The sequence below is a fragment of the Vipera berus genome (genome assembly GCF_964194415.1).
Source record: "Vipera berus genome assembly, chromosome: 2".
Taxonomy (NCBI): domain Eukaryota; kingdom Metazoa; phylum Chordata; class Lepidosauria; order Squamata; family Viperidae; genus Vipera; species Vipera berus.
The window spans coordinates 75,201,866-75,225,514 of NC_138203.1; the positions used below are offsets into that span (position 1 = coordinate 75,201,866).

General features: G+C 36.7%; 1 protein-coding gene across 1 annotated transcript in view; it reads right to left on the bottom strand.

Moving 5' to 3' along the window:
• The window catches only part of PTPRD (protein tyrosine phosphatase receptor type D), a gene marked incomplete at its 5' end in the record, with an annotated part of 288,177 nt that overhangs the window by 158,566 nt on the left and 105,962 nt on the right, over positions 1-23,649 (bottom strand). Inside the window, 5 exons of the mRNA XM_081317525.1 lie at positions 5,125-5,706; positions 9,107-9,376; positions 12,962-13,072; positions 14,818-14,835; positions 16,848-17,036. Coding sequence (XP_081173651.1) covers positions 5,125-5,706; positions 9,107-9,376; positions 12,962-13,072; positions 14,818-14,835; positions 16,848-17,036 — 1,170 coding nt within the window. The remainder of the gene's footprint in view (positions 1-5,124; positions 5,707-9,106; positions 9,377-12,961; positions 13,073-14,817; positions 14,836-16,847; positions 17,037-23,649) is intronic.

Consider the following 23,649-nt stretch of genomic DNA (forward strand, 5'->3'; position numbering starts at 1 on the left):
ATTTTGCTGATTGGCTGATTTTCTTCTGTGTTTTTTTTCCTTCCCTCAGTTTCTTGGAGTTAGGCAGTATGATAAATTCTTCACAATGTATGCTGTACTAATCAAAACATTTTTTTCTTCAAATAAAATTATGTATATAATTGTTGTAACCTGGAAAATCATACATTTGTTGTTGCTGTTAGCTGCAAAGTCATGTCCGACCCATCGCGAACCCATGGACAATGTTCCTCCAGGCCTTCCTGTCCTCTACCATCTTCTGGAGTCCATTTAAGCTCACGCCTACTGCTTCAGTGACACCATCCAGCCACCTCATTCTCTGTCGTCCCCTTCTTCTATTGCCCTCGATCTTTCCCAGCATTAGGCTCTTCTCCAGTGAGTCCTTCCTTCTCATTAGGTGGCCAAAGTATTTGAACTTCAATTTCATGATCTGGCCTTTTAAAGAGCAGTCGGGGTTGATCTCCTCTAGGACTGACTGGTTTGATCGCCTTGCAGTCCAAGAGACTCGCAGGAGTCTTCTCCAGCACCATAGTTCAAAGGCCTCAATTCTTTGGCACTCAGCCTTTCTTATGGTCCAACTTTCACTGCCATACATTGAAACTGGGAAGACCATAGCCTTGACTATACGCACTTTTGTTGACAGGGTGATGTCTCTTTTTTTTTCCCCAGGAGCAAGCGTCTTTTAATTTCTTGGCTACAGTCCCCATCTGCGGTGATCTTGGAGCCCAGGAAAATAAAATCTGTCACTATCTCCATTTCTTCCCCATCTATTTGCCAGGAATTGAGAGGGCCAGATGCCATGATCTTGGTTTTCTTAATGTTAAGTTTCAACCCAAGTTTTGCACTCTCCTTCTTCACCCGCAACAAGAGGCTCTTTAGTTCTTCTTCACTTTCTGCCATTAGAGTGGTATCATTTGCATATCTTAGGTTGTTAATATTTCTCCCAGCAATCTTAATTCCAACTTTTGATTCATCTAGCCCTCCCTTTTCATGATGTGCTCTGCATATAAGTTAAATAGGCAGGCCGACAGTATACAGCCTTGCTGGACTCCTTTCTCAATTTTGAACCAATCGGTGGTTCCGTGTCCAGTTCTCACTGTTGCTTCTTGACCTGCATATAGGTTTCTCAAGAGACAAATGAGATGGTCTGGTACTCCCATCTCTTTAAGAACTTGCCACAGTTTGATGTGATCCACACAATCAAAGGCTTTAGCATAGTCAATGAAGCAGAAGTAGATGTTTTTCTGGAACTCTCTAGCTTTCTCCATGATCCAGCGTATGTTGGCAACTTGGTCTCTAGTTACTCTGCCTCTTCGAAATCCTGCCTGTACTTCTGGTAGTTCTCGATCCACATACTGCTGGAGTCTAGCTTGTAGGATTTTAAGCATAACTTTACTAGCATATGAAATGAGTGCAATGGTGTGATAGTTTGAACATTCTTTGGCACTGCCTTTCTTTGGAATTGGATGTAAACTGATCTTTTCCAATCCTGTGGCTACTGTTGAGTTTTCCAAATTTGCTGGCAAATTGAGTGTAGCACTTTTACTGCATTGTCTTTTAAGATTTTGAATAGCTCAGCTGGAATACTGTCACCTCCACGAGCTTTGTTGTCGCTCAGTTTTTCTAAGGCTCACCTCACTTCACATTCTAGGATGTCTGGCTCGAGGTCAGTGACCACCTCATTGTGGTTATCAGGGAGGTTAAGCTCATTCTTGTATAGTTCTTCTGTGTAATTTTGCCACCTCTTCTTAATCTCTTCTGCCTCTGTTCGGTCCCTACCATTTTGATCCTTTATCATGTTCATTTTTGCATGAAGCGTTCCCTTCATCTCTCCAATTTTCTTGAAGAGATCTCTGGTCCTCCCTATTCTATTGTTTTCTTCTATTTCTTTGCACTGTTCATTTAAGAAGGCATTCTTATCTCTTCTAGCTATGCCCTGGAATTCTGCATTCAATTGGGCGTATCTTTCTTTTTCTCCCTTGCCTTTCGCTTCCCTCCTTTCCTCAGCTATTTGCAAAGCTTCCTCAGACAGCCATTTTGCTTTCTTGCATTTCTTTTTCTTTGGGATGGTTTTAATTGCTACCTCTTGTACAATGTTGCGAACCTCTGTCCATAGTTCTTCAGGCACTCTTATCAGATCTAATTCCTTAAATCTGTTACCTCTACTGTATATTCAACAGGGATATGATTTAATTCATACCTGAGTGGCCTAGTGCTTTTCCCTACTTTCTTCAGTTTAAGCTTAAACTTGGCAATGAGAAGCTCATGGTCTGAGCCACAGTCAGCTCCTGGTCTTGTTTTTACTGACTGTATAGAGCACAGGTTGGCAACCCGTGGCTCCGGAGCCGCATGCGGCTCTTTAAGCCGTCTCCTGCAGCTCCTAGTCGCCCGGTGTGTGCACACCTCTCCGAACTGGCAGTGGTGCGCACACACCTCTCCAAACGGAGTGACGCCGCCCATTTGGAGAGGTGCGCATGCACCTCTCCAAATGGGCAGTGGCGCCGCCCATTTGGAAAGCTGCCGCGGCCTGTTTGCAAAGTTGCCGCCTTCCTCTAAAGGCAGCAGCTCTGCAAACAGGCCGCGGCAGCTTTCCAAAGCGCCGCCCTTTTGAAAAGGTGCCACAAACGGGCTGCGGCAGATTTCCGAACGGGCGGTGGCACCACCCTTTTGGAAAGCTGCTGCGGCCCATTTGCAGAGCTGCCGCCTTCCTCCGAAGGTGGTAGCTCTGCAAACGGGCCGCGGCAGCTTTCCAAACCGGCGGTAGCAGGTCTGCAAATGGTTACCGCCGCCGCCCGTTCAGGCGGAGGTGCGTACACACCTCTCCAAAGGTTTGGAGAGCTGCGCGCGCACCTCTCCGAACGGGCAGCAGTTTGGAGGTCCCGGGGGTGGCTCCGGCGGCGCCCGGGCTGAAGGCGGTGCCGCAACCCAGTGCCCGTCACCAGGGAGACCCATCGCCACCGCCGTGCAGGTGCATCCACATAAAAAAGTGGAACCGCGCACGTGCGTCCACGCACGCACGTGCGCAAAAAACAAACCATTTTGCGCATGTGCAAAACGTTTTGTTTTTTGCACATGCACATGCGTGGACACACGTGCGCGGCTCCCACTTTTTTATGTGTGATGGAACCGGTTCCCAGTGGCTCTTTTTCTTTTTCATGTTGCCGACCCCTGGTATAGAGCTTCTCCATCTTTGGCTGCAGAGCACATAGTCAATCTGATTTCTCTGTTGACCGTCTGGTGATGTCCATGTAAAGCTGTCTCTTGGGTTGTTGGAAAAGAGTGTTTGCTATCACCATCATATTCTCTTGATAAAATTCTATCAGCCTGTGTCCTGCTTCATTTTGTATTCCAAGGCCAAACTTGCCTCTTATTCTGGTTATCTTTTGGCTTCCTACTTTAGCATTCCAATCCCCCATGATGATAAGGACATCATTTTTTGGTGTTAGTTCTATAAGCTGCTGTAGGGCTTCACAGAACTGGTCAATTTCATCCTCTCCAGCACCTGTGGTTGGGGCATAGATTTGGACTATTGTGATATTGAATGGTTTGCCTTGGATTCGAACTGAGATCATTCTGTCATTTTGGGGATTATATTCCAGTATTGCGTTTCCTATTCTTTTATTGACTATGAAGGCTACTCCATTTCTTCTGAGGGATTTCTGCCCGCAGTAGTATACCTAATGGTCATCTGAATTAAATTCACCAATTCCTGTCCATTTTAGTTCACTGATTCCTAAGATGTCAAAGTCCAGTCTTGTCATCTCTTGTTTGACCACGTCCAGCTTGCCTTGATTCATGGATCTTACATTCCAGGTTCCTATGGAGAAAAAATCTTTACAGCATCGGACTTTCCTTTTACCACCAGATACATCCACAGCTAAGCATCCTTTCGGCTTTGGCCCAGTCGCTTCATTCTTTCTGACACTACTAGTACTAGCCCTCTGCTCTTCCCCAGTAGCAAACTGGACACCTTCCGTACTGAGGGGCTCATCTTCCAGCGTCATATCGTTTTGCCTTTTGGTACTGTCCATAGGGTTTTCATGGCAAAGATACTGGAGTGGGTTGCCATTTCCTTCTCCAGTGGATCACGTTTTGTCAGAACTCTCTGCTATGACCTGTCCGTCTTCGGTGGCCCTGCATGGCATAGCTCATACGCAAGCTCCTTCGCCACGACAAGGCAGTAATCCATGAAGGGGAAATCATACATAGAATGTGTTTAAAAGTGCTGTTTATTACAAGGTTTGAGGAATATGATCTATATTTTCATTGCATTGCTTATTTATCTTACATTATTCAGTTAAAGGAATGAAAGAAAGAAACTCCCCAAAATAGGAAAATTTCAATATGCCGCTACATAATTATGGTGGAAAAAGACAAAAATAACAAAACAAAATAAAAGGTCACTTTAAAGTATGTTCTTATTTGAAAATATGTGCAAAGGTAAAACAAGACCAACACTAGAGACAAATTAAAAGAAGTGAATACAATCATGGCAAGAATTTATTCAGAAAACCTTCTAAAAACAACATAAATGCAAGACCAATGTTTTAGAAAAACTATTAAGAACATAAAAAGTCTGCACTGCAAACATTTGCAAAAAATTCAGAAGAATGCATTAGATCAGGGGTGTCAAACTGCTGGCCCGCAGGCTGGATGCATCATCAGGAAACCGCACCCACCCCTTTGCTGGCAATGGAGAAAAGGCTTCGATATGTCATGCGACGTCATGGGACTCACAAGTTTGACATGTCTTCATTAGATATACGTTCATAAAATAATAATTAATTTGGTGGATTTGATCAGTACAAAGAGCTGCCAACCTGTCAGCCACAAGCAACCAGAGCCACCCTAAAATAAATAAATTTATTAACTTCTACCTAAGTTATAAGTATCTCCCCAGACTCCTTCCCTTCCCTTGAGAATGTCCAGATAATCTTCATCTTGGGAGAGATCAAGCTTAGAGACTGCTTGCAGCTGTGCAACAACTCCAAGCTGGGTCCCTGCTTGACCCTTTCTTGCAGCCTAGCTGGCAAATTCCCAGTATAACCATCTTTAATCGTATTGCCTAGAATAATTCTCAACCCATAGCAAAACTGATTAGAAGAGATACCATAAATTCCCTCTTACCTCCGGTCTGAGTGATGACTTGTATATCACTGGAAAGTGGTCCATCTCCAACTGAGGTAAAAGCAAGTACTTTCACTGAATAAGTTTTCTGTGGTACAAGATTCCCAATGGTGGTGATATGGCTATCAGCCACATTATGCTTTAACCAGCTGTTGACATGTTGGGAAGGATCCATAGTATAATACACTCTGTAGCCTTGTATTTGACCATTTGGTTCCTCAGGTTCTTCCCACTGCACTAAAATGGTGGTTGAGCTCAACATACGAGCTTGTACATTACGTGGTGCACTAGATGGTGCTTGCTCTGAGGTCCGTGTTGTCACAGGTTCACTTGGTGGACCCCTTCCTATGTTATTCACAGCAACCACTCTGAACTCATATTCGGAATATGGGCTTAAGCCAGCAACACTGTATCTTGTTGTGGCTACTCCATCAATTTCTTTATATAGTTCCTCAGAATTCTTAGGTTTATGCTGGATTATGTAGTAAGACACTGGCTCAGGATTTCCAGAATCCCAGGTCAAAGTAATGCTTGTTGCTGTGCTTTCGGTCACAACAGGAGTTCCTGGAGGTTTGGGCAATGCTAGAAAAATATAATAAAATTTATTCAACAAAACATATATATATATATATATATATATATATATATATATATATATATATATATATATATATATATATATATAGAACAGAAGCATAAAATAAGGAAATCCATGGTTATTTGGAGAATAGAAAATATCTATTAAAATATATGAGAAACAAAAATATTTGTCTGTTTAATATTTATGCCACCCATATCATTCTGCAAAGTGATAAACCTTAAAATATTAAGTATTTATCAATATTTGCCCGAAAGAAAAACATTAAACTTTTCTAATCTTAAAACCCATGTTTAAATGTGTTTTAACAAGCCTCATATACCGAATTTTATAGGAGAGGCGCATATAATAGAGAAGATGAGGTAGGACATCAGTGAACAGGAAAGAATGGAAAAAAGTCAGGTTTTAATTTAGTTACACTTAGTTCCTACTTGAATAAATAAACAAAACTAAGATCATAATTAAAATGTGCCATTAATTTCAATGGATATTAAATGCAACTAGCATGAATCTTTTCACTATTGAAAGTAAAAAGCCCTTTCAGAATATCTTGCTGTTTCAAAGAATGCATAGTTCTAATTGTGAATATATGGCTGAACTATAGGAAAAGCCCTTAAAACTGGCTGAGGAGGATCCCAATAGGTTTCTGAACAAACTGAGATAGTAGAATCTGGAAAACCCCACAAGAGTGAAAACATGTATATATTAATAGTCAAAATATTTGTTAATAGAATAGAATAGAATAGAATAGAATAGAATAGAATAGAATAGAATAGAATAGAATAGAATAGAATAGAATAGAATAGAATAGAATAGAATAGAATAGAATAGAATAGAATAGAATAGAATAGAATAGAAGTTGGAAGGAAACTTGGAGGTCTTCTAGTCCAACCCCTTGCTCAGGCAGGAAACCCCAAAGCCTTCTTAAAAACTTCCAGGGTTGAAGCATTCACAACCTCTGGAGGCAAGTTGTTTTAATTAATTGTGTCAGGAATTTTTTTCTTAATTCTAGGTTGCTTCTCTCCTTGATTAGTTTCCATCTATTGCTTCTTGTCCTGCCTTCAGGTGCTTTGGAGAATAACCTGACTCCCTCTTCTTTATGGCAACCCCTGAGATATTAGAACACTGCTATCATCTCACCCCTAATCCTTCTTTTAATAATAATAATAATAATAATAATAATAATAATAATAATAATAATAATAATAATAATAATAATAATAATAATAATTTCATTAGACATACCCAATTCCAGCAATCATTCTTTGTATGTTTTAGACTCATGTCCCTGATCATCTTTATTGCTCTTCTCTGCACACTTTCTAGAGTCTCAACATCTTTCTTACATCGTGGTGACCAAAACTGGATGCAGTGTTCTAAGTGTGGCCTTACCAGGCATTTATAAAGTGGGATTAACACTTCATATGATCTTGATTCTATCTCTCTGTTAATGCAGTCTACAACTGTGTTGGTTTTTTTGGCAGCTGCAGCACACTGCTGGCTCATATTTAAGTGATTGTCCACTAGGACTCCAAGATCCCTCTCAGTTATTACTATTGAGCGAGGTACCACCTATACTGTGCATTTGATTTTTGTTGCCTAAATGTAGAACCTTACTTTTTTCACAAGTGAATTTCATTTTGTTAGATAGGGTCCAATGCTCAAGTCTGTCGAGGTCTTTCTGTATCTTAAGCCTATCTTCTGAAGTGTTGGCTGTTCCTGCCAGCTTGGTGTGGTCTGCAAATTTGCTGAGTTCCCCATCTATCCCCTCATCCAAATCACTGATGAAGATGTTAAAGAGTGCTGGGCCTAAAACTTCCCTCCATGTGGATAGTTTTTGTTATCATGGAATATTTTTTTGTATTTTTACAATTCTGATTTATGTTTTGGCTCTTGTTTTTCCTAGATTCTAATTGTGTAATTTCCATACTTCAGATTTTCAGATTTTCAATTTCCATACTTTCAGATTTTCAGTTTTATACATCAATTAAGTTTATAATTATTATATTTTATATTTATTATAATAAGTTTATAACATTTATAATAATTAAAATGCAAAGGATAAAACACAGGAACAAAATAAAATAAAAAAACCAATTAAAGGTCTGGTGAAAAAGATGGCCTTTTGCTATTTTTCTAAGTGATGCAAAAATGTATTAAAACCATAAGACCACACTGCACTGTGCATTCCACAAGCTGGTAGCCACACAGGAGAAGAACCACCACGTATTGGATATAAGCTTCTGCTATATTTTACGGGTAAGTTCTAGACAAGTAATCTTGGAAACGGCTTTCCTGTTGTAGAGATCTTTTTATTTTCAGTTTGTACATTAAGACCAAGTGGACAGGATATTGGGGATGTGAAGTTCACCACTTGTTTATTTGAACTTTGCTCTCCAAGCCAGGACAAGACTGATCCCATATTTATTAATATCTGCTTACTGTAAGTCAGAGATGCAATCCTGCTTGATTAATGGAGGCAGTCCTGAGAAAAAGCCTTCATGGGATCCAAAAGGTCATTATAATATCTGTAATCTTCTGTTTCTAAATAAGGTGATTAAAAAATGGTGGTCTTGCAGCTGCATATATCCTACATCAGGATGAAATTGATTATTTGGATCTCTTTCAATCAGGGTTTGGCCTAAGCATGTTGAGGGTCTGCCTGGGCAGGTTCATAAAAAACAAGGCAGACACTCAACATACCTAAGAATAACTCTAATTAAAAGTACCAGGTCATTATAATACCTGATATGTCAGCATGTTCATACAGGATGTTCATATAGGATGTAGCAAGTGACCAAGCATTCATAAATAGGACTATGGGATTTGACTGTTTCTTTGCAACCAGCTCGTCTTTTTTCATCAGGCTGCAGCCTGAAAGGAATTAAGGCAAGTAACCAGGTTCTTCTCCTTTCCCATTTATTCATTATTGTATCTATTTCTCACAAAAACCCAGCAGAGACATTCAACCTTGGGCAGAGCAGCAATCAGAAAAAGACCTAATTAACCAACATGGCCAGGTTTTTGCTAGCTAAGTTGGGGCTACTTTCTATTTCATTCAGTCTGGCCTAGATTTCTGGCAACATTATAGATTCTTTCTAACTGGCTAGGAATGGATATATATAATTTGGCTCCTCTTTGACCCTTTTCCCACCTATTTTTGGAACTTATATCAGCTATTCTTGTAATCTGCTGGCAAGGAAGTAATTTTAATTTACAGAAGTAACTTGGGCCTTATTTTAAACACCTTCAAATAAAATATTTAGATTGAGACACTGGTAGCCTATGTGTATGTATAATTGATCAGTAAAAAAAACTTCTTTGCAAAATTGTGGGTTACTAGTGAAACTTTTTTTAAAGAAAGGAAAGTTAAATGTGTCGTACCTTTTACAGTTATCTGTGCTATTGCTTCTATAACACCAAGAGTGGACATGGCCACACAAGTATAATTAGCAGACTGCCTAACATCATTGAGCTCTAGGACATTCCTTCCAATTGGCATGTCATCTTCTGGTGTCAGATCTTCAGCTCCCAGCATCCATTTTACATATGGCATTGGTGACCCCACAGCAACACAGGTGATGTTAACACTTCCTCCAGGCATAATTTCATGGTTGGTGGGAGGGATTGAGAATCTTGGTGGGACCCGGCGAACTACAAAGAAGCACAAATAAAACTAATGACCCATATAAAAACTGGGAACTTAGAGCTTCCACACAAGACTCCATGCATATATAAACACAATTTAAAGTACTAATTGGTATTCTTAACTCAGAAAAAGAAAACTAAAGTGATATATTTGTACATAAAATTAATTCTTTATTCATGTAATCATTAACTTATAGCACATTCATACTATTTTTAATACTTAGTGGAGATCGACAAATAACTATACACTACCAATACATAAACATCAATACACACATACACATACATATACATCTCTATTCTTTATACATATATTTATAGAAAAAACTGGAAAGCTGACAGCATGCTTGAGTTGAGTATTAAAATCAACTTCAGTGCTGTACACTTCCAGCTAACTGATATAAAAAAATGTGTTGCATCACATCAGAGCCTTGGAACACATCACCTACAGTACACTGAAAATACAACTCTGATTTGCTTTCAGACCCAAAAGTGGATGCAGCCTCAAGACCTCACATTGACACTGAAACAAACATAGGAAAACATATATACGTATATATATGTATGTGTGTGTGTGTGTGTGTGTGTACAGGCACACACATACATACATGTATATATACATGTATACAAATGTATACATATACATATATACATATATACATATATATATGTATATATGTATTTGTTTTCGTAGAAAACAGAAAGTATATATGTATATATATATATATGTATATATATATATGTATATATATATATGTATATATATATATATGTATATATATATATATGTATATATATATATATATATATATATATATATATATATATATATATATATATATATATATATATATATCATAGGAGAAGAAACAAGGCAAAGCCAGTATGAATTCTGGATTTGATCATGCAGACAAGCAAGTGACACAGTTTAAAAGGAATCATGCTCAGGAAAGGGAAACTTTTATTAGTAAATAAAACTAATTAAAGGATTGGAGGGAAACGTACTAAGACAGTGAAGATCACCTTTAAAATGCGAGGATATGGTAATTTGAAACAAATAGGGTTTTTAAGGAGATAAGGTAAGAAGTAGGAAGGTACTGGATTTAGCCTAAGGTTGTTACGAAGCAAGTTATGGTGGTGAAGAAGGATAACAGTAAAGCATTCCAGATTCCATAGTTTTCACATAAAAGGGAAAGAAAAATAAATTGCCAGGATTAAGGATAATGTTAAAAGCAGTTCTATGTGTACAAAATGAGGGATATTAGTATCTACAATACATAGCAACAAGGTATTGCATTAACAAAGTAATTGGTATTTAAGCAAAGCACAACAGCAAGAAAATGATTAAGAATCAGTGTTCCTGCTTCATTTATTCTGTATGTTACATTTGTATATTGCAAGTGTTGAAAAAGGAGAAGCAACAAATTGAGGCCTTTTATTCTACAAAATACTACATCCTTTATTATGCCAGCTTTTTAGATACGAAGCTAAATTGTACCGCTCAGTGATAAATGCAATCAATGTGGTCCTGACTGAGAGAAATTGACACCTTATTATTGACAGTCTTATTATTAACAGTGGGGGGCTATGGGGATGTTTTTATTTATTTCTATAGGGGGGGAAAAAACCTTAGCTGGGTCAAGACCATAAGCTCCAGACATACATTTCTTTAATTTCAACCTTCCTACTGGATTGAATAAATAAATGTCTATAGACATGAAAGAGGCTTACTCTGATGGCCTCACGAGTGAATGGGAGGGGCACAAGGAGAAGAAGGAGCCAAACATGCCTTTAACAGCCAATTGATGAAAAGTTACACAAGCAAGTGACAGGCAGTGCAGACTCTGTAATCCCAAACAGAGTAATTTCTTTAGGGGGGGGGGAAGGGAGAGAGTTTTGCTTTGTTTTTAAAATAAAACTAAAACACAAGAGAAGTTTTAGTCTTCATGCTTTAAGGAGTGTTTGGAGGAGCAATTAATTGCAGAAAGTCATTCCTGGATCAGCAGGCATCGACAACAATAAAAGAAGAGGAAAGAAAACTGGAAGAAGGGAGGAAAAAGCAGGAACACTGACCAAATTGGCAAGGCCTTAAGCATTCAGGAGTATTACCGCTGTTGGTCATGCATCCAGACTTTCTTCTTCTTCTTTGACCATGCGCAACAATCAGATACCATCACACATTAAAAGCCATGACCAGGGCATTCTCTGCTTTAAAGTTAACACTAACTTAAAAAAAAAAATAAAAAAAAAAGGCCACAATGCAACTACATTCATTTCATTTGTATTCTTTGTTACTGGTTTAATTAATCATTTTGTAAGGTGGGTAAAAAAGTAAAAAAAAACACACCAACCTTCTCGCAGCTCTGAGGGATGTAGGGGGTTTGATGCAGAACACAATGAAATGAGGAAAGGAGAAAAACAAGGGAAACACAGAGAGAGTAAAAAGGCCATATCAAGGCTTTCAAAATGGCTACTTGAACATCTTTTACTTGTTCTAGTCAAACCTTCCTACCTCAGTTCTGTTAGCAATTTTTCACAGGTATTACGGTGTTAGAAATTAGCATTATTTGAAAGAAAGAAAGAAAGAAAGAAAAATCCCTTCAGATAACAATGGCACACATGCCTCATGCAGTATAATATTTTCAAAAGGGAAAGGATTAGGTAGCTTTCTAAGAAGGCCATAATCATTTCTGAACCTTTTCTGCCCTCCAGATTAAACCATAAATATTTTTTGAGGAAGTTGTATATTATAACCCCCAGACAATGTCATGAGTTAAAACTGTATGTTGTAAACAAAAAAAAAATACCCCTTTGCCTTTCTAATCCACCCTTTCATTTAGCACTCTCACTCTGCAGAAAGCTGTTAAAGACTCAGCTAATGTAAATTATGCCAAGAGGGAATGCTTCCATGGATTTTTTTTTTAAAAAATAATGCTTACATGGATCACCATTTCCTATCTATTAAAATTATGTCAGTTTCCTCCCCTTTCTTCCTCTTTTTTAAAAAAATTCAAAGAACAGGTAGTTCATTCATACATAGTTACAGATTACATATTTCAGTTAATATTTCAAATTAAATATTGAATATATGGGGGGAAGTGTTGACAGAAAAGGAAAACACCAGGGTCTTTTTCCCTAAGAATTTTCAAACTATTTTTTTGCCCTTTTAACAGAGATCACAAGGAAACATACCCCAGTACTTTGTGTTTCAATTACAGTTAAATTAGTTTCACAGCAAGCAATAATACTGGGAATTTAAATGCACCAAAATAAAGGAAAGGAAAAAAAAAACAATAGGAAAAAAATCGCCAATTAATACAACGTTCAGGTAACTAGCCAATGGAGGAAAGGTCAAACTGTAAAAAAATACAAATATACTTACAACCTTTAAATCACAGGGAGATATTAGAGTCAATGGTGCCTTTCTCTTTTCCCCAAAGTTTTCCACTAAGCTTTTAGACCATTTCTCTTACTGCTAAGTTTTCCCATAATGCCTTGAATACTACAAGTTGCTAAAAGATAAACCTCAAGAGAATCTTATCACCCTTGAGCCTGAATGAAGGGTTGATGCCAGGGTTATGTCATTCCTACCTCTGACATAAAGATTGGCAGGGGCAGAATAGCGAGTACCCGCACTGTTGGTTGCAACACACTCATATTTGCCTTGGTCAGATTCTTCACTCAATTCGATTTGGAGGGCACCTGTATGGATATAAAATATATTCCCAAAGAGATCGTCAACAGGAAAGTTTTTCAAACTCCTAACAATACACCGCTTAACAATAATGAAAAACCCTGTAAGCGAAGGTCCACTCAACGTCGGTTCATTTTCTCGCTAAGGTAACACAGACAAAAAAAATATATATGATGTGATGAAAAAAACAAGGAGATTATTTTTTTCACACCATCAATACTAAAACAGGAAAACAATCTGCATTTGGCAAACAATTCTCTAGCATAATACTTTTTTCTCCCAGACTATTAAAATGAAGATGGGTGAGACTGCTTCAAGGAGGTATGGCTTTAAAATAAAACAAAGGAGATTAGGTTATCGGGTCATCACATTTGGTTTTACTAAATTCTACTTTTTGTGTGTGTGTGTGGTAAAAGTAATACAAAAGTGTGGAACTTGGCAAAAAAGGGCAAGTTGGATTTCAAGAAAATCTTCTTCTGAAGAAGCCCAAAAATGAGCAGCAAGTACAAAAAAAAAAGGCTGCTTGAAGTGAAAAAGGAAACACATTAGTTATTTATAGTAATCAAAAGAAACAAACTCCCTTAAAGACATGCAGATTTGTAAGAAAAAGAAACACATTCAGCTACAATTTACGATCTTTTAGTGCATTTGCTGAAAAACAAGAGGATTGAATTAGAAGGCACCAAAAAAAAGAAGAAAAAAAGAAAAAAAGTTTAAAAAATAAACAAAGAAGAAGCAACCAACCACTGCTGAGGACCTCGGAGTGGCCCCCCCAAGACACCCATCAAAATCCACAACTGGGATTAGCAGTGTGGTGTCACAAAACCCAAGAAAAATACAAAACAAGAATGACAAAAGACATGGACAATGTTTATAGAATGATTAAAACCCAGCAATACCATATACCATTAAGAATACTCAGTTATCAACATTTCAATTTTCAAAGCCTGAAGATCAGAAGGATCGAAAAATCCATTGAAGAGTCAATCCAAGAAAAAAATACACATATTGTATTAGGAAGAAGAATGTGTTTATATATAAATATATAATTGAATTTAAAAGGAAAAAAAGTCTACTTGGAACAAAAAGAAAAAAAGAAACCCTTTTTAAAGACAAAAGTTAAAAAGAAGATATTCCTTGTTGTCTTCTGCATGTCTGCAACTGTTCTCCAGACCATCTTGGCTTGGTCCAAAAAAAAAAAAGAACAGCTAAGGAAGAAAAAAAAATGATCTTTTTTTTTTTGCTCCAGTTGGACCAAAAAAAAAAGAAGGAAAGAAAAAAAAAGGTAGAAAAAGAAGAAAAAATAAAAAGAGGGACAAATGATACGCTGTGACTGGGTTGTGGCCTTAAGACCTGGATATGCTTTCTTTGAAGCATATCACAAAATAACAAACATTTTTTTTCAAAAAGAAAGAATAAACAGAAAAAAAACACATTTTTAAATGGAAGGTGAAAAATATGTCGGGGGAAAAAAATCACAAGATGAAAGTCACTGACCATAACTAAATAGGACAAAAGGAAGAAATAAATATGATGACTGATTTAGATTTTAAATGGAAGGTGAAAAATATGTCGGGGGAAAAAAATCACAAGATGAAAGTCACTGACCATAACTAAATAGGACAAAAGGAAGAAATAAATATGATGACTGATTTAGATTATGCATTTTTTTAAAAAAAAATGACAATAATGAAAGGGATGGGAGGACAGAAAGAATAAGATCATTCTGTGAACGTTAGTTCAGCAATCTTACCTCTTATTGGTGTACCACCTGGGTAGATAATATGAATGCAAATAAGATTAGAAAGAAGAAGCATTAGTACGAGAAGAAGGAGGCTAGGGCTTTGGAAGAAGAATCAAATTAAAGTTACAGAATTAAATATGGACTTAAAGGAGTCTTTTTTATACTGTCAAAACAGGAATATATTTAGGCATAATAATTAGATTATAAAAAAATAGTATACCAAAATGGGTAAGCCATCATCTTTGGAAGTGGGGTGAGGTGACAGGGGCAGGGGACTTCCTTCATTCATACAAAACTTAGACTTTGAATTATTGAGGAATAAAGTATCTTATATATGTCTGAAATCCTTAAAAAATCTTTATAATTCTACAGTTAATAATAACAGTTTAGGAAGAGAAACTGGGAAGAAAAAGAGGGAAAGATACTGGAGAAAGAGAGAGAAAAACAGAAACAGAAAGATGGGGAAAGCGGTTATACTAAAGATTATAAAATAAGCACTGAGTTTATTTTGGATTATTTTTCCACTTACTTTGCTATCTCTACGTGACATTTGTGTTTTGTTCTTTCTCACTGTGCGTTTCTATACAACAACATTTCTGTGAAGGATTGTGTGTGCACTACTATCACATGTCTGGTGACTATCCTGTTAGTAAAATGCATGCCATGCATTTTAAGAGTAATAATAAGCATTATAATACCATAATTATAGTATTCTGCATATGAAAATTAGTGGGGGTGAAGTGCGCTTCAGAACTAAGCACTTACCAATAGATTCTGGAGATTTAAATACGGAGAGAAGAGAGACAGCATAAAAATATTATTTGGTACAAAATCTTTCAAGTTAAATCTTTATATATTAAAGAATCTATGTCACATGTGAAAATTACTTCTAGCTTTACATTAAAAGAGGTTTACTCTACACAGTTCTGCTTATAACAAGCATAGAAGTTGGTTAACAAGACGGTTTAACATCACAGGACCGGTCAGAAAGGTAAACGTTCTGGGAATCAACTGATTTTATAGCATTATTATTTCTGAAGTAAGCAGCTTGTTACATTTTCCATCCCTTATATGATATATTTTATATGAGGAAAAGCATACAACTTATAAACATTAGTTACATTGTTATGAAGCTGCATATGGATAATGAGGTATTCCATCTGGTAGGGAAACGAGGGAAGAAAAAAGCTGGACTCTACACGAAAAGCAGACTTCTGTAGATCCAGATACTGTAATACTATGGAAGTTTCAGAATCACTACTGTGGCTCGATGCATCAGAAAACTTTTAGCCAATTCATAATAATAATAATAATAATAACAATAATAATCTCTCCTTTCAAAGGATATCCCAAGGATAGTTATTATCGTTGTAGCGGCAGTTTGTTTGAGTTTTTAAAATGTCGGTTAAAAATAAAGTAATGTGTTTCATGTATCGGTGGATGGTAGAAAGATATGTCCCAACTGGCTAATCTTTGGTGAATTTCAAACATTGAAAACAGCTCATAAAACACAATTGTTATATAGTATTTTAAACATCAAAAATGACAAATTTGGGTTGGATGAGAATAACCATTGGTACTCCTTGCATATCCTTAAGTCCAATGCTGAATAATAATAATAATAATAATAATAATAATAATAATAATAATAATAATAATAATAATAATAATAATAATAATAGTAATAATAGATAAAGGTAGAAGAGAAAATGGATCTCTCAAATACTGCTGAAAAGCAGTAAAGAAAACAACAACAAAATTGAAACTACAGTCACAGCAGTGAGTAATGTGGAATAAACAGAAGCTGCAAAACATTCTGGAAACAGACTATGGAAATTTTGGAAACAGACTATGGCTACAAGACACACATGGACAACACGCTCAACAACATAAAAAAGAGAAGGAATAAATCATGACCAAAAAAAAAATAAAACAAACACATAAAAAAGGGAAAAAAAACAGAATCAGCAAAAAATAAAATCCAGGAAAAAATTATTTTAGGCATTAAAACAGTACTGAAAACAGTAACAACACCTTACCTGATCGTAATTGCTTAATGCGTCCATTGTTGTTGCTTGTATCTACAGGTAAAAAATCTTTGAACCAGGTTATTTCTGGATCAGGATTGCCGCTGGCTGCACATAACATAGTGGCTGTTCGAGTGCGCTCAACCACCTTTAACTGCGGTCCCATGTCAATGGTGGGAAAACCACGTGGAATTTGATCCTCTAGAAAGAAAATAGAATGCAGTTTATATAATTTTTATTATGAACCTCATCTCTTTTACAGCATTTCAGATTCTGTGTATTTCAGGCCTAATTTTAATCAAATTTTCAGTTTTTTTCTATAAAGGGTGATAGGGTTGCCCTGAATCATGAACCAAAATAATTCCAGCTCTAATTCTATTCTTGTTAATTGGATAGGATAAGATAAGATAATCTTTATTGTCATTTTTTACTGTGGGCACAACGGCACACCTTGGTGGAGCAGTGGGCTAATGCCTCCTTAAGTAACACCAGCTGCCTGCAATTAGTGCAGGTTCGCATCCCACCAGGCTCAAGGTTGACTCAGCCTTCCATCCTTCCGAGGTAGGTAAAATGAGGACCCAGATTGTTGGGGGAAATAAGCTGACTTTGTAATAATGCCGCTGGGGGGGGACGAAAGCCCTAATAAGCAGGCATATACATAGAATGAAGGCTATTGCTAAGCACATTGATTTGTGCTTAGATTGTAAGCCGCCCTGAGTCTTCGGAGAAGGGCGGGATATAAATGGGATTAAAAAAAATGAAATTTAGTTGCCCGCTCTCAAAGTGAAACACATACATGACACACACCTAAAACATACTGTATACAACATATGTATACTGTATACAACATAACCCTAACCCTAACCCACACCCCTACATATTCATAACAATAAAATATTAAATACTGTCCATCTTGAATATATAACGGAAGGAGGAAGCCTGAGAGTTCACAAGGTTAGTGCTGTATGAAATGAAACTATGGCTGAATCTGGAAGTTCTGCTACAGATACCACGAAGCCTCCTCCCAGAAGGTAACAAGGAAAACAGGTTGTGAAGAGGGTGAGTAGTGTCCCAGATAATCTTACGGACCCTATTCAAACAACGCTTCTGTGCTATGTCCTGGATGGGAGGGAGGGAACTGCAAATGACTGTTTCGGCCATCCTCACCACTCTCTGCACCGCCTTCCTGTCTGAAGCAGTGATGCTTCCAAACCAGACTGTGATGCTGTATAAACAGGATGCTCTCAATCGTCCCCCTGTAGAAAGTGGTCAGCACAGGGGAAAGAAGATGAGCTTTTCTCATGCGACGCAGAAAGTGCAGGTGCTGCTGTGCCCGCTTCACCAGTTTCTCACTGTTGAGCGACCAAGCCAGCCTACTCGTTAGCTGCACACCCAGAAATTTGATGCTGGTAACATTTCCAAGGGAAGGCAGTTAAAGGTTTTCAGAATTTGTATCCTACAAGGATATGTTGTTTATTTAAAGATATAAATTATAACTTCCAGTGACAGGTGAAAACACTGGAGAAATGGAAGCTCTGTATTTCCAACCTATGCAGATTTTTGCTGCAGGGTCAAAATAATTTGGTTTCTCATAAGCAGTTAAAGATACAAAGCTATGTGCCCTTTCAAGGAAGACAAGTTTCCTAAACTTAGTGAAACTTACTTGTGATAAAATCTGTACAGGTAATTCTTGACTTATACCCACAACTGGGACTGGAATCTCAGTCATTGAGTGAGGTGTTTGTTAAGTGAGACACTCAAATGTCAACTCTGTTGAATGACAACAATCCTGGCATTTTTGGCTGTGGTCATTAAGTGCTCTACTGGGTCGAGAAATTGACCAGACTGAAAGAGCTGCCAACAGAATACAGCTCCCCTCTGTGTGTAGAAGGGAACTTTTCTGGTAGACTATGGGAATAGAACGTTTGGGATCTGACCTCTGCTTCTACACCCCACTGCTTTCAGGTCTTTGGGATCTAAGCTCCATTTCTACCCCAGCCATAGAGACTGAGCTCTCCTTGGCAGGCAGCTCCCAGAGATGAGAGGAAGTCCTCTCAGCAGACAGCAGCAGCTTACAACCTTCTCTGCTGTTTTTCCCATGGACTTTCAGCAGAAGTGAGCAGAGAAGATTGCAAATGGCGATCACATGATCATAGGACACTTGGTAACCAGTTGTTAAGTGTGAACAGGTTGCCAAGCAGCCATATCCTCATCACATGACTAGGGGGTTATAGCAAGATGTTTTATAACAGACAGAAATTCCACTGTAAAAGTTCCAATGCCATATAACTTCAAACAGTCATTAAATGACCATTTATTTCAGAATCAGAATTGAGCTGGAACGGACCTTGGAGGTCTTCCACTGACAGAAACCTTTCTTGGATCAAAGAATATTTTATCTATAGTCTCAATTAGGTTATACCTTTGGTTATTTTCATCTAAATTGGAATCTAAGGTATCTAGTCAGCCCACCTAACCTCCTGGACTCCTTATTAGCACAACTGTATTAACACAACTGCAGCTCCCAAACGAGCATTTAAAAGACTGTAACTTTAATTTCATAAACTATAATCCTATTAGTTAATAGAAAATCTGTTTTTACCATTTAAATTCCACAGCAAACTATAGCAAACACCAATTGTATCTCATGAGGTGTTTTTCAAATTATTTCTACCTTCAAAATCATATGTAGTTTCAAGATGTTATGTAGAGCTGCTGACTTATGTACATAAGGCCAGAGCCCTCTCAAGAGTATAACATAAATAATGAGAATCTCTAATCTAGAGCTTTATCTGATTTAAGAAGTGTGATCAGAATTTAAATAATAATAATAATCAAAAACAGTATTCAGATATTGCTGTTATAGTCTAGAAATCACATTCAGTAGTTTCTCATTGATTATAAAGGCCTTATTTATTTTTACACTGATTTTTCTCCAAAAGCAAAAGGAAACAGGAGAAAAGATCAATAACGACTATGGACTATGCACTATTTTATTAAATATGACTAGTATTGACATGTCAGTTTTAAGGAATGAAGATAATTTATTACATTTTTTTCCAGCATCAACCCATAATTTATTTTGCTAGAAAATAGTATGAACATTCCATATATTTCTAGAAAAGTTTTCACAGGCATTTGAAAAAGTTAAAAGTGATACCCTGGGAGACTTGACCAATGTTTGCATTTCTTGATAACTTCCTTCTCACTTAGGGCTATGGAATCACTGACAATATGACTTGTGTATATTGCTATAGTGTAGCAGAATGGTATTTCCATCTTTTACAAATGTGAGTTTACTTATCTTTACCAAAATGCAGGTTGACATTCTTATGCCATTTTGTATTGGCTCTTGCCAAAGAAATCTACATTTTATAACAATTTATAAGATGTGAAGTCTTCACCTTGGGAATTACTGATAAGATATTACTTGTGCCATGCTGAAATAGCACTCTAAGGTATTTGCATGACCTTTCCTTTTCCTGTTTCATTTACAAAGAACACACTTGAGTTCCCTTTTTCTTATAAACATTCACACAACCAGGATAATATGTCTTGCATACTACCAAGGTGAATGAAAAAGAATTTCCCCTTCTTATTTTTAACAAAGATAATTAAATTCAATCTATCCTTCTTATGCAAAGATTCTGTCTGAGTACACACTCCTCATTAAATTTCCACGAGGAACATTATAATGTAGCAGATTGAAACAGTCAGAGTTGTTATACTTTGACAGTTGTGGCTTATTTCCAATCCGTCTGTCAGGTATTTGGCAATAAAACCTAGCATTCAGCATAAAATAAGACGGGAAGAAATAATGAAATTTGTAACAGCACCGCTTATCTCAGTGGGCATAAGTTTATATGACATTAATTGCTTTCTGTTCTACTTTAAATGTATTAATTATTTCTATAAAACGTTTTCCAATTTGATGGCACAATGTTTTAACAGCATATCAGACAACATGAACAATCATATCAATCCGCAATTATTGTGCAGCAACAATCTCTTTTAAAAAGATAAAAGTATTAATAATCAATATAGTAATAGCTTTAAATTTCAACACCAAATAACAAACATTTTCCTTGTTCATTAGCATACTCATTAATATAATCATCAGGATTTTAAGCACAATGTTTTTCAGTTTTCATTTTAATGTTCACGTACTCAATCAATATTTTAAATGGCATGACTTTCCCACCTTTATCATATATTGTCAGGCAAACAGACAGATTATGTCCTTGTGCTGAGGAAGATTGCAAGGAAATGTACACTTTAAAATATGTTTATGATGGTAATTACAGGAGGCCTGACCACATCACAGTTTTTTCACGTTCATAAAAAGTTATTGTATAAATTATGTTTTGTTGCTATGTTTTTTTATTCTGTTCTGGCACTTATTCCACATGATTTTATTACCGTCAACTTATAGAGTTTTTAGGGTGGTTTTTACACCAGACAATTATATTATAAAATAGCAAGATAGCTTTATTTCATTTAAATTGAAAAAACTCTGCAACACTAAGATGCCTAATTTCAGGCAGAATTATTCTGTTCATTATCAAAGGACAATTGAAAAATATGTAATATAAAGCATGTTTTATATTTTTACAAATTAATCCACCTAGTGATTCCTAAATTGTCACAATGTATGTGTATATAGAGGCATGTGTGCATTTGTGGGCGCACAAACACAATGCAATAATAATTTTACAACCCAATTGTAAAGTATCATTAAAATTATTTTACAACCTAACATGTTAAATATTATTAGAAATATGACCTATAATTTGAATAACAAGGAAAAAATGTCCAGCAAGAAATCTGTTATTTTTCTGTTAATTGTAGTTTCTGACCGCATAAAACTTCAAGTGAAACGACTACGTTCTAACTGTGAAATCTGCTGCTTCTGACAGAGTAAGATGTAGAAGTATGTTTAATGTGGGAGTATGTTACTGAATTTTAGAGATAAACATAGGTAAAGGTAAAGGTTCTCCCGCACAGGCATGCTAGTTGTTTTCAACTCTAGGGGCCGGTCCTCATCTCCGTTTCAAAGCCGAAGAGCCAGCGCTTGTCTGAGGACATCTCCGTGGTCATGTGGCCGGCATGACTAGACGCCAAAGGCACAAGGAACGCTGTTACCTTCCCCCCATAGTGGTCCCTATTTTTCTACTTGCATTTTTACGTGCTTTTGAACTGCTAGGTTGGCAGAAGCTGGGACGAGTAACAGGCGCTCACTCTGTTACGTGGAACTTGGGATTTGACCCGCCAAACTGCTGACCATCTGATCGACAAGCTCAGCATCCTAACCCACTGAGCCACTGCATCCCCATAGTTGGTTGAAATAAAAGACTAATTTAAAAAGCTGCTATTCGATGAAATACATATTTATTTATTCATCAAGATATTCTGTCAGGTAAATCTACATCTTTTGAGGTATTGATGGAAGATTCAATGAAACATAGCAGAGAAGGAGAAGGAAGGAAGTTGCTTGAGCAACTGAAGCCATGCAGATGGGAACTAGCGAGTGCACTGTTAAGCAAGAATTTATTTTAATCACTAAAGTAATACACTTGAGATAAATCTGTATAGAGTAGAATGATCTCCTTAACTCTAAATAGTATCAGTGACAACGGGTATACAGAAAGACCGCTTAGTCTTTGACGGTCTCTTTCTTGGCAGGGATCTTCAAACCTGGACTGTGACAGCCTCATTCTTGTACGAAGGCAAAGCACTCTTAACATATGATTGGATTGTATTCTGTAAAATCCAGTGACATGAGGCCATTAAAAAGCAATAACCTACATATGTTAACCAAAAATCTCCATGGGCTGAAACTTTAATGCACACCTATAATGCCAAATCATACAAGAATTTCCAGCTTAATATACAGTTAATATTTTTATTAATTTATACAGTGGCTGTCAAAATTCTGCAATACAGCACATTAAATGGAATACAGTTAATACATGGAAGCAAGAGGAAAGGTACCTCTGTGATTCCTGCAATACACAATAACTTCAACATATAGATATTTATTTGGCTAATAATGTACAAATCTACATCAACAACAGGAAAGTACTAAGTAAACAAACTAGTTAGAAATATATCTTCACTTGGCTAAATCTTTAAGTGAGCTTGTACCTCAAAGCAGTATCTTGACATAATTATCTTATTTATCTATAAATAGAATCTTCACTTACAGAGTAATTGACTAGGGGTGTAACCATTTGAAAAGCTGTATTTTATAGCTCAACTGACAATTATATTTAACTTTCTCTCATAGCAGCTACATTTCAGTGAACTGAAATTCCTAATTGTATCTACAATTTCTTTATGGCTAGATATGGTAAAATAACATGCTGTGCGTAACTTTAGGGTTAAGTATTCTGTCCTTCAAACTTTATTATTTAAAATTAGTCATTAATACCGGCCTTGCTCATATAGTTTAAATAATTATTCAAGCCAAATTTCGTGATCGAATTGCAATCAAATTAGTAATGTGTATTTATTAAAGTTTAACTTATATATCAAGTACATAAGGCTGGATATTGTATTGGGGAATGGTGTGACATTAGAGAGGCTATAAAAGCACTGAGACACCTCTTTTTAAATGATGTTACTCACTCAAAGCAGTAAAATAATTTCCCCCTTTTAATGTAGCAACTGCTTCTCAAGTACTTCAGATAGAGACCAAAAAAATACTAATCGTGTTTTAATATATTTTTTCATTAAAAATGCATCACATATATGCTAGCTAGATACATTATTGCTTGCCTTTGTGCACTGTCTTGTGGGATAGACCAGGTTCAAT